This window comes from Gymnoscopelus microlampas, assembly GCF_963454915.1.
Source record: "Gymnoscopelus microlampas genome assembly, chromosome: 13".
In the NCBI taxonomy this organism is placed as follows: domain Eukaryota; kingdom Metazoa; phylum Chordata; class Actinopteri; order Myctophiformes; family Myctophidae; genus Gymnoscopelus; species Gymnoscopelus microlampas.
Genome location: NC_139950.1, coordinates 21005695 through 21018737, shown reverse-complemented (window position 1 = coordinate 21018737; position 13043 = coordinate 21005695). Strand labels below are relative to the sequence as shown.

Genomic DNA, 13043 nt, shown 5'->3' with positions numbered 1-13043 from the left:
GGCCTGTGGAGGTAAAGACAGTGGTTGGTTACCATAATGCTTGAACCACTTTAGCCCTATATACTGTACACATTGTCGTACGACAAATAGTGAAAATAGCTGATCTACAAGCTCACAATGTATCGCATCGCAACACATTGTGAGCTTGTAGATCTACAATTTTAGCTGGTATTGAAAATGTTAAAAATAAGGTATAATAATAATAATGATAATATAAACTATAGCATATTTCTTAAACAAAGCTTACAAAGTTATTACATTATTAAATCATCATAATTAAATAATAAAAAAAACTGGCTTCAAAACAATCAAGACAGTAAAACATAAAATTTGTAAAAAGTATTCTTTTAAATTAGATTTAAAAACAGAAAGCTGCTTTGTTAACCTAATCTCTTTGTACAAGTTGTTCTAATCCAAGACACCAATCACGTTTTGGAGGTACATTCACACACAGTGTTTGGACAGCTTGCAGGAAGAGGCTAGAAACTGGAGCTAATACCTAACAGGTGACTCTGGTGCTAATATATTCTCTGTGGGTCCAAGTACCATAGGTACTGTTACATGAGAGGCAAATTATATATTGGTCTAAAAATCACCCAAAATGACTATTTACAGATTTACTAACTAGAGCCTAGGAGATGTAGTTCCTGTCCAGTGTCCAATGGAAAGGCGCTGTGGGCAGATGTGCTTCACTGTCAATAGGGTCTATTTGGAGCTCTGTTAATACCCACTTGAACCCCCCGAGCAATGTCTGTTTCCCATCCAAGTTCAATGTTAGTAGATATAAAATATGTTATTTTGGTTAGGCTGTGTCTGGTAACCCGATCTTCTGGAATAACAGAGAGGTTTGGCCGTTTGAAGAGAGAGAGTGGCTGGAAACCGCTCCAAATGTTTGTAATAGTTCACATTGTGATCTTTGCTCCACTTGGGCCCAGTGATTGGTGTCTTGGACTGAGTCCATCTCAGTTATTTTTGTTTCTAGCTCTTTTATAATAATATAGTTGAATGTCTCTGGCGTACGATGGCCAGGCGAGGTTCTATAACGGTGCTCTTTGAGTTGGACCTCACAGAAATATCTAAGCTGTGGTGCTCGGGGTAAAAAGGAAAACCAGAGCTTCTGTTTCACAGAAGAATATTGATATGGATGTTGCTGCTGAATTAAATCAGTGTAGAAACCTCGGATGCAATAAGACAATCAGAACATTGCAATTTTTGGAGTCACATGGTTTTATCTGACGTTTTGGTAAATGGGTCATTTATCCATTTATTAAGCCCTATTTTATACTTCATCATATGATGATGTCGTGTGGCGAAAATGGCTGATCTACAAGGTCACGATGTACCGCTGCTATTTTTTTAAATATTCGGATATAGTGACATGCCCAAAAAGGGACTGCAGGTTGGAAGTGGTTAGTATACAGAAGCTGTTCAAAAGTCTTGACATCATTTCTGATGGTAGAAAATGTTTGTGGATAAAACAGTGCAATTTAAAATCTTCATTATTTGCTTTGCTCTAGTTTAGTCTATGGGATATTAAATTACCGTATGAAAACTCGCCATCTCAACATTTCTGGAGATGCAAACGGAGCTTTATAAATCCACGCTCACAATGTTCCAAAGTGCTTATGATACTGTAGGTCAGCGGTTCTCAAACTTTTTCATGTCAAGGACCCCCATATTGACGCTTATTAACCAGCAGACCCTATTTGAAAAGATATGCCAGGGACCCCCATCATAAGAGAATATTTTTACGGCTCTAGCAGTGATTCTCAACCATTTTAATTTCAAGGACCCCCAGTTTGACATGCATTAGGCTACGGACCCCCATTTAATGGCATTTTTATCTCTGGAACCCAAATTTATATTGTAAAATCAATGTTAATTTAACTCTGAGAGTGTACAAATGGAACCAAATGGACCCGTTAGGGTTTTTACACTCTCAGAGTTACAGACCCATAAGGGTCAATTTGGTTCCTAACTTTCCATCATTTAGCTGGGGACCCCCTGGAACTCCCTCAAGAAGTCCTGGACCCCACTTTGAGAACCAATACTGTAGGTCATGCAGTTAGATAGTTTTGGTGTATATTCCACAAATGTATGGCAGCTCTCAAGGCCGGGGCCCTCCGTGCTATAGCCGTAATCAGAGGATCACGGTAAGTAGCAATGACACAGACCATTTGCCGTGGCCCAGAGAGAGACAATATTTAATTTGTCTACTCCCCCACCCCACTTGAAAGCAGCTTATCCTCCGAGAACATAATTGATAATGTAAATAGAGAGTTGGAAAGGATGCGCCGCAATTTAGTCATGGGCTGTTTACATAATGTACAATTCTTGTTTCGCCCGTGATTTTCCTGGACGTATAACGGCAAGGGCCTGAGAGGAGGCACGCATGGGGTCGCTGAGCAACGGCTCTCCAACGCATCTATACACCCACAGAGGTGTAAAGTAACTAAGTACGTTTACTTAAGTACTGTACTTAAGGACGATTATGAGGTCTTTTTTTTACTTTACTGGAGTATTTCCAATTCTACTGTGCATCTCAGAGGCAAATGTTGTGCTTTTACTCCACTACAATTATTTGAAAACTTTAGTTACTTTTTAGACTTTGATTATTATCGCAAACACACTGACCACTCCAGCCCTATTATGTATTTCGACCATTTGAAAATAGCAGATCTACAAGCTCACAATGCGACGCATTGTGAGCTTGTAGATCTGCTATTGTCAAGTTTTTTTTAATACATTTTGAACTCGTGAAATGGGACATTATGCACAATGACTACTTGTACCTTTGTACTTTAAGTATATTTTGATACCAATACTTTTGCACTTTTAGTCAAGTAAATTTTGAATTCCGGACTTTCTCTTTTTTCCCCCGCATTTCTACATTGCAGTATCGATACTTTTACTTAAGCGAAACATGTGAGTACTTTTTCCACCACTGCTCGCCCACAGCATAGCATAGAGGACACGCTTGAGTTTGCACAAACAGAGGCTGCCTGTCCCTTGTGATGGTGAGGACCTGTGTCCACAGTGAGAGGGGCGAGGGGAACGCATGGGGAACGCCAGAGGAGGTGTGGGACGATGGGGACCTGTGTGTCCACAGTGAGAGGAGCGAGGGGGCTATAGGGGAACGCCAAAGGAGGTGTGGGACGTTCAACACAGTAACCCAATCTCATGATCTCATACGGACCACCTTCACCTCGTCCTTACGTGGCTTCGGGGGAACGGTGCTAATGCTATACCCAGTGAAATCTTTAATTTTAACTCTGGTAGAACGGCAGTGGTGTAAAGTAACTGAGTGCCTCTACTCAAGTACTTTACTTAAGTACAATTTTGAGGTTTTACTTTACTTTCCAATTGTCTATGCTTTTACTTCTACTCCACTACATCTCAGAGGCAAATATTGCACTTTTACTCCACTGCAATTACTAGTTACTTTGCAGATATAAACTATTCTGCAGTTTTACTTTATTTTACTATTATAAAACTTACAGTAACCACTTTAGCACTATTTTATACATAGGCTATTTGAAAATAGCCGATCTACAAGCTCACAACGCGTTGTGAGCTTGTAGATCTGCTATTTTCAAACATTTTAGTACTTTTACTTTTGGTACTTTAAGTACATTTTGATACCAATACTTTTACTCAAGTACATTTTAAATTCCAGACCTTTACTTGTAACAGAGTACTTCTACATTTCAGTATTGATACTTTTACTTAAGTAAAACATTTGAGTACTTTTTCCACCACTGGAGAACGGACCCATAAGGTTCGTTTTGGTTCTATTTGCACACTCACAGAGTTAAATATTTTGGAAAACTCTACGGATACGTACGGATATACCGATATATAGGTTTCGATTTCTCTTGGGTTTCGATTTGCCTAAGTGAATCCACGTGTGGGATATTGTGAAATTGATCGGTTTAGCCGCGTCCAAGTTGTCTCTCACTGTGCCTGGTTGAATCCATGCTACTGTAGCTTGTGACTGCCTGAGTTCTCTGCCTTATGTCATGACGCATCCGCCCTGACAGAACCTCGATAGGATATTGATGTCTGAATCAACAACAATAAAAGTCCGTAGGAATCGCTCGCTCATTCAGTCACGGACACCCCGGTGTCTTCCGGTCGTATAGTGCCCTTTCCCACAGAGCTTGGATATCCCTCCTAGCGGGTGCCCAACAGCTCTTGTCTGTATATGTGCTGAACACTAAAAATGATTGAGAGGGGAGAGTCTCAGTAGCGTGCCGTTGGGGGAGCCTCAAATATAAATACAGTGTTGGCATGTTGACAGTGATGTAAGTAAGTACATTTTACTCAAGTGCTGTACTTTAAGCACAATTTTGAGGTACTTCTACTTTACTGGGGTATTTCCAATTTTCAATACTTTACTCCACTACATCTCAGAGGCAAATATTGTACTTTTACTCCACTGCAATTATTTGGAAACTTTAGTTACTCGTTACTTTGCAGATATACACTATTATATTATAAAACACACATTAACCACTTTAGCCCTATTTTATGCATAGGCTGTTTGAAAATAGCAGATCTACAAGCTCACAACGCGTCGCATCATGACGCGCTGTGAGCTTTTAGATATGCTATTTTCGAAGTTTTTAGTACTTTTACATTTGGTACTTTTAAGTACATTTTGAACCAATACTTCTGTACTTTTACTCAAGTAAATTTTGAATTCCAGACTTTTACTTGTAACAGAGCACTTCTACATTGCAGTATTGATCATTTTACTTAAGTAAAACATTTGAGTACTTTTTCCCACCACTGCTAAAAATTATTGAGAGGGTAGATTGTCAGTAGCGTGCATGTTAGGGGAGCCTCAAATATAAATAAAGTGTTGGGATGTTGATACGATGTGTACTGACACAATGTTCCGTTTTGTGTCCGTTTTGGCCTTTTCACACTGCAGAGAGGGGACTTCCTTTCTCACTCCCATCACTTCTCCTGCCAAGACAGCCTATCACTGTTTAAAGATATCATTTTGTTTCCCTAAGGAGGACATGACCAGATAAACGTCTCAGATGGTGAAGCGATAAAAATGTGCTTCCATGTGAGTTTATACTGTCCTCAAGGGCTCCAGAATCCCCCTCCGGAATTCAAATTATTAAACAATTTCTTTGCCCATAATATTCACAAAGCACAGTTAAACTTTGGTAGAGGTTTTGGGTTTTGTAGTTACCTTGCCATGATGTAACTACAAATATTGACGAGATATCTTTAATAGTTGCTCCTTAGATTATAAAAAGAATAATAATAAAAAATAGACTCCTTATTGACTTGCATGTTGCATGGTAAAACTGGATTCTGCCAATGTATAATATTACAAAAAAACACCCTTTATCAATCATTGCAAACGGACAGAAAAAATGCTGAGTCAGGTTATCTAAATCCTCCTATAATTTGCCAATGCTCTGTAGTGGTAGGTAGGTAGGTATGTAAGGTAAGGTAGTGAGGCCATCGCCATGGTTACGGGACTGCCCAGCTGTGGGATGGCCCCACGAGCTATGGGACGAACTGTCTCCCGGGTTGCCAGATCATGTGCGCATATCCCCCCACGGATGCGCCGACTGGGTATGGACTAGTCTAGTGTATACATAATTGGCAGAATCCTCTTTGTTTTGCATTCTTTGTGTGCTAAAAATGTGCAGTGTAAGACAAGTCAACTGGGAGAATATATAGGATCATATACATTTAATCTATATGGAGTGCTATGGAACATGTACTGTATAGTGGCTATCTGACCAGTATTTGGCGTTCATCGTGGCAAGGTAACCTCACAACCCAAACCTCTACCAAAAGTCCAATTGTGCATTAACATTTCATGTCTTTTGTGTGAGTTTATAAGTGGTTTGCATGCCTGGCTAGTCCTGAGAATCCCTCACCATGACATTTCCCAAATAACTGCTTCTGATTGGCTCCCCATGGCTGGGGCTGAGCGATTTGCCTCTTCAGCACAATGCATTGTGGGATCCCACCACTTAATCCTATAGGGTTTATAGAATGAAGGATACGTACCCATCTGGCATAACAAGTGCCCTTTTCCGACAAGGTGGGGACTGGAGACACATCCCAATTACCCCTCTGTTCGCCCAACCTGGCCCACCGCTCTGAGAGGCGAGGGAGCAACCTTGTTAACCCCTTCAATACAGGAATGCATTCTTGTCATTTTAGATTTCTTTTCAAAAATAAGAGATCTACAAGCTCGTAGCGCGGCACCTACGAGCTTGTAGATCTGCCATTTTTGAAAAAGTTTTGAACGTTTGTGCAAATGTTTGAATACATATATTTTTTTAAACAACACTTTTAACTCAAATCTTTGCTTCTGGACGTCCCTGGAACAAGATATTTGACAAATGTTTTCTTTAAAAAAATACATATTCCAAGATTTGCACACATTTACACGATTTTTCTAAAATAGCAGATCTACAAGCTTGTAGCGCGGAACTCTTTGCCGCGCTATGAGCTTGTATATCTGCTATTTTTTAATAGCCCAAAGACACCTAAAACGACAGAGATGCGTTCCCGGTTTGAAGGGGTTAAAAGAGAGCAGCAAGGAGGTGGAGAAGGACGATGGAAGGATTTGACCTTGCGTGTGGTGTGTGTGTGTGTGTGTGTGTGCGTGTGTGTGTGTGTGTGCGTGCGCGTGTGTCTGTACAGTATCAAATATCAATGCTTGTTTTTAATGCACCTGCGTTGGTGTGTGTATGTGTATATGTATATGCATGCGTCTGTGGGCATGGAGATAGGCGTCACACAATGTCGCACATGCAAATAAGGATCCCAGTGCATGCAAAAAAAACACCCAGCCGGGTCACGTGGCCGTGTCTAAACCATTGCTATGTCGTATACAGGTAGTAACAGGGCTGCATGTGCAGCAAAATGATTTAAGACCTGTCGGGAGCGATCAATATTCTAGCAGATATGAAATCCTAGAAATGCCGTCCAAGGTGTATTTAAAATGATGTGGAGCGTGACCTTAAGAATAACCACAGTACAGTATAAACAAATGGATTTTTTCACCCATACAGAGTACATCTCTATGTTGTGTGTGTGTGTGTGCGTGCGTGTGCTTGTGTGCGTGCATGCTTAACTCATTGACAGTTAAAACATCGTCTATAGACCTGCCCTTGCCAGCGATTCCGAGCGTTTTCACTAACCTCGGAAAAATCATAGAATATTTATCTCCTGTTTGATGGATCCCCCGATTGCTTTAAAAGACGTATCCGAGTCTCGTAGAATCGGGGGGGGGGGGGGGGGGCGTGCCGCCGCAATTATCCGTTCCATAGTTGTGGGAAGTTGAATGTAGGTTGTTTTTGCCAAAAAACAACAGAAACAGAGAAAAATACATTTTTTCAAAGCGAATACGATCACGTGATTTGCTGCTGCTTTGCTTCTCTGGGAGTCAAATGGTGACTCCCAGGTTAGCTTCACGTGCCCCGAGAACCGGTCAACCGATTGACTTCAAACTCTGCGATTACTGTATATCACAGAGGACCCAAGTGAGTGCAGTGCCTGGCGTGAAGTCGCCCGATAAGGTGGTTGTCCAGAACTGCCAAGCCGACCGGGTGCAACGGGTACAACTAGAATTGCATAACCGGGTGGGGCATGCAATACTATTTGTAGTTTGTGCAATACTAGCTGCATGTCCAACATGCATTGTTCCCGAGTTGGGCACCAGAATAGTACCTCCATACTTTTATTTCTGTTATATCTCCCTCTCTCCCTAGTTATATTTCATTAACATACTCATGGTACCAATATATTTATGACATCTTCTGTCTTTTTGAAAGGGACACTGATGAATTGAATGACTTCTCAATGTAAAAGACTCCAACTTGAAGTTTACATTAGAACATGCTTTGGATTTCCTGGATATGTGGGTTGAGAAGAAATCTGGTACAGTATATGCACCACTCCACATAGAAAAGATACAGATCAAATCTCCTTGACTACTGCTGGCCAATAGCGATCATCCTACACCGCTGAAATGCAGTCTACAATCAAGCCAGTTTTTCAGACTGAGACGCATTTGTCACACCACTGAGGATTTAATGGGCAAATCATTAGACATGAAACAAAGGTTTTTAGAACGGGCTTGTCAAATGGCTTATCAAATGGCTTGTCGAATAGCTTATCAAATGGCTTTGCAGAAAATAATAAATGAATTGTTACAAAAGAATATTCCAGTCAAAAAGAAGTATTCAATCATGTTCAGAGCACCCCCAACTGTCATACTGTACTGGTTCTATAATTTACAAATATTATATTATCATCAGACCCAGCTATATCGGCATATTTGAGAAAAACACCATTAATAGTCTATCGAATACGACATAATCTTAGAGATAGCCATGCAGATGTGAAATCAGTTAAAAGGAGCACACAGGCTTCTTAAAACCCCTTCCAAATGGCTGCTACAAATCTAGAGGAACTATTTCTCTCCTCCTCATACTGGGGAAAAAGCACTCAATGATGTCATCAGGATTGAATGATGAGGTTCCATGGCATGTTATGCTGTAAATAAACGTGAGACTAAATTAAATTAGGTGTCTAGGAGGTGGTGCATCTAAGATACACGTTGTACATTATGCACATTTTGGAATGATTTATGAAAGTTGCAAATGTTTACATTTCTTATTGTGTATTTTCTGTAAATGTAAATATATATTAAGTGTTGGGCTGACAATGTGGTGTGTCAATAGGTCATGATGTCACATAATCACGTTAATGTCTGGTTAGGGTGATCAGTCACACACGGGTCACAGACAATCATTGAGAGACACTCCTACAGGAGAGTGTGATTGTCTCACACCTGTGAACACAGAAGGGGTGGAGTATCTATCTATATAAAATCATGATGGTGTCATTTCTGTAAGACACTCCTCATGAAGGTCCAGAGGGACTGAAGCGTTAGTGTGTGAATAATATTTATGCTGACCCTGAGTGTGCAGGAAGTTTCTTCATGAACATTTCTTCATGACTGGTCATTTGTTACTGTCCAACGCACCCGGATTTGAGCTGTGCGAGTATTTCCTTTACAAAGATGAACATACTCATACCAGACAGATGGGTAATAGTACAATATTATTCATTAATATAAGTCCTAGATTGTTGCTAAACATGTCAGTGCATTGTAGTAATGATAACTAGAAAAGTGTGCTCCTCGGAGCACAGATCTCCACCAGGCCGGGTTGCCTTGCTAAGGCGCACATAATTTGGAAGGCAGCCAATTGGAATGTCATACTTGACCCCAGAGATAATGTGTACCGATTTATGTGAGTTTTGGACAAAATCTGTTTAAATAGTAATAGCGGGGGCCTATAAGTTGCATCATGATAAAAAGAATCAAGGGAACAAAAGATGTTGATTGTACGACCTACGGTTCAAGAGTAGGCCAAAGCGGGTTTGAGGTTCTTCCTGGGCTTAGTGTAAATGTGTGTGCAAAGTTTCCCAGCAATCGGGCACTGCATTCATAATGTGTGGCATTTTGTGCAAAACGGGCCGCTCCTGCAAACTCTCGAAGCCAATCTTAGCCAATCAGGATGAAATATGAAAAATCCGACAGATCCGTCTTGATCACATCATTATAGAGATAATGTGTACCGATTTGCGTGATGTTTGGACAATCTGTAGGAGTAATGTGTTTTGCCTAAATCTGCCTGGTGACGCATAAAATGGTGCATTTGTATAGCCTTTAATCAAGGTGCTTTACAATGATTGTGCATTACATTCACCCACTCTCTCACACACATTCATACACCGATGGCGGAGGAAACCATGCAAGGCACCAACCTGCTCATCGGGTGCAATTAGGGGTTCGGCGTCTCGCTCAAAGACACTTTGACTCTAACTCTGGGGGGAGCCCGGGATCGAACCGGCCACTCTGCCTCCTGAGCCACTCGGCCGACGTGGAAAATGTTGGGGCAGAGGTTTTTACTTGGCCTCCAGGAAGTGTGCATGCAACCATTTACACCGATCGGTCCAACGGTGGCGGAGATTAGCTGCTCACAGACGGATGAACATAGTCTCGGCCACGCCTTCAGTTTGGCGGAGACAATAATAATGATAATATCTCCTTGAGGCCAACTATGTGTTCCCAAGCCCAACAAGTCATGTGTCGATGTGAACATGGTGGACCGGTACAGTATTGTTATTAGCAGTTTGTGTGAGGTCAAGTCAGACATGCCTCTGGCATTTGGTAACGCTGTCTAATGCAGTGGTTCTCAACCAGTGGTCCGGGGACCACCAGTGGTCCTTGATGAGTTTCCAGGTGGTCCCTAGCTAAATGATGGAAGAGTTGGTAACCAAATTGACACTTATAGTAAGGGTCCATTTGGTTAGTATATGACAAAAACACTGGAAGCAAACTCAGTCCGTGGATGCAAGTGTTTTTATTCATCTTTTTTCAGAAAGTCCAGGGAAAACAAAATAGATCACAATATAATACTGGCCCGATTGACACTAGGTCGGTGCTCTACTGCAGCCCTTCACTGACTGGTAGGCCCTTGTTTTAAATGCTAAGCCCCTCCCACTGGACCATATAGACGGGTTTCCGAGCGACGTCATCACAGAGCAGAATGCGCAATCTGCGCATGCCTGGGGGAAAGGCGCGTTCGAAAATACAGCCCTGAGCGGCAGTGAGCGCACTGGCCAATACAAACTAATAGGCGAGTGTGCTCCGGTGCGTAATTTCCAAACGCACCCATAGGCTTACCCCCTCCTCTGCGCGGTCATATCCTCTCAATGTTTACAAACATGAAACCCGTCTATACCAATCTTAAATTGACTCCTCAATTTACACACAAACCAGTTATTTCTCCAATGTCTAAAAACATTACAATTCACATTTAACACATTTAAAGTGTCACATTACAACGGTTTCCCACAATAATAAGAATTCATAATAATAATAATAGGAATACCCAATTTACTCAAACCCATAGTTGGTATGGATGGACTGAGCATGCTCAGTACAAACAGACAGGCACTATATAAGGCAGCCTGAAGCTGCAATCGGGTCCTTAGTCACTGCCCAGAACCAGGAAGCACTGTGGTAAGAGAAAGAAACAAACAGTCAAACATTTGCCAAAAACATTCCCTGCAACTTAAAAATAAAGAACAATTTTAACCTTTAACCCTGTGTTGTGAACTCATTTGTGTTATGTGTTAAAGGAACAATAATACAGGAAACGTACTAAAAGCTGTTAAATGGAGTTTAGTGTGTGCACCCACCAAACTATCCTAGCATGCTACCTGGCTATTGTGTATATATGGTGTATTGTGTAGTGTTGGATGTGGTTATGATGTACAGTAGTGTCAGTGCACAATCTGCATTACTTAATTTACAATACATCCACACAATTAGAGAATGTAGAAGAATTGTTATTTTGACCAAATCTTACCACAACAAAATATTCGAATAAATAATGCATGAAAAAGGTGGAAAACCACTGGACTAATGATGTATCTCAAGGTTTCTCCACTCATACATTATCACTTGTGTTGGAGGGGAAGATGAAGTCCCTCACACACGCCCAGGTTGTTGAATAATGAGACGACTTGGTGTGTGGCGTGTTTAAATGATCAATATGGTTGTTGGTCACAGACACACTCTCTCCCCATAGTGTCTCTCTATCTGGCCCTGTTCAAGCTTTTATTATTTCGAGGCCAAAGTAAGACTCTTTTGAGAAAAATATAGTATAAATGTTCAGAACTTTACCATTCCATACAGGGATTTTGGACTAAAAATAGCAATGTTGTAAATGCTGATAGTGGGATGAGCAAAATGGGAGCACTGCATCACATTTGAATATTCATTTATTTCTTAAAGATCCCTGTGGTGTGTTTCATTGATTTGTTTGCTGTTATACAGCAAGCAATTGATGATTGAATTGTGCTGAACTGGCATTCCATTAAGCTCCTCTACAAGGACAATATTCTCTCTCTCTCTCACACACACGCGCACAAGCACAGTCGCTTTCACGCGCACACACACACACACACACACACACACACACACACACACACACACACACACACACACACACACAGAAGGGGGTGGTTGGGTGTCATTACCCATCTTAACCACAAATGGCCATAAATAAGACAGAAAGGTGGCCCCAGATGAGAAATTTATGACCACAATCTAATCAGAGATAAATCCGTATCTCACAGCGTGACGTATTGACGAAATGAATAATTTATCAAACATTTGACTAAAGCCATTTCCTGCTGCCGTTTTTTTTTCATATGCACATCTGCCCTCCTTCCTCATTTCTCACCAAGCTCACCGTTCTCTCTCTTTTATCTCTCCGCTATACACAGGATCCTGAGTAACAACAAGATCGCCATGCTAAGGAACGGCTCCTTCTACGGCCTGTCCGCCTTGGAGAAACTGTGAGTGTACCGTCATCGCCAATAAGCTCCCTCTGCCGTTCATTTATACATCTCTCCCTAGAGCATCGGTACTCAAAGTGGGGGTCCGGGGACCCCCAGGGGTCCTTGGGGTGGGGGGGTTCCAGGGGGGGGGGGGGGGGGTCCCCGGCAAAATGTGCTAATATAGCATTACAAATACTTTAACCACTTTAACCTTCTATTCTTTGGCTATTTTTGAAAAATCTTGAAAATGTGTGCAAACCTTTGAATATATATATATATATATGTTCAAGCGAACATTTGTAACTCAAATCTTTGCTTCTGGGGGTCCCTGGAACAAAACATTTCACAATATTAAAAAAAATATGTATTCAAAGATTTGCACTCATTTTCACCATTTGAAAAAAAAAATAGCAGATCTACAAGCTCATAGCGCAGCACTCGGTGCCGTGCTATGAGCTTGTATATCTGCTATTTTTGAATAGCCAAAGAAATCTAAAAAATTACACAGACACAGTTAAATTAAGAAAAAGTGCTTGTAGCGTTCACGCTACAGGAGGGCCGGCCCTATTACACTACAAACGCCCTACAGCCCCTCCAGTCATTGCACTCATAACCACAATTGCCACAGTAAACGTCTT

The 13043-nt window shown here is 41.3% G+C and overlaps 1 protein-coding gene across 1 annotated transcript in view; it reads left to right on the top strand.

The window, feature by feature from the left end:
* The window catches only part of adgra1b (adhesion G protein-coupled receptor A1b), a gene marked incomplete at its 5' end in the record, with an annotated part of 227687 nt that overhangs the window by 14866 nt on the left and 199778 nt on the right, over window positions 1-13043 (top strand). The window contains one exon of the mRNA XM_084075590.1: window positions 12352-12423. Coding sequence (XP_083931716.1) covers window positions 12352-12423 — 72 coding nt within the window. The remainder of the gene's footprint in view (window positions 1-12351; window positions 12424-13043) is intronic.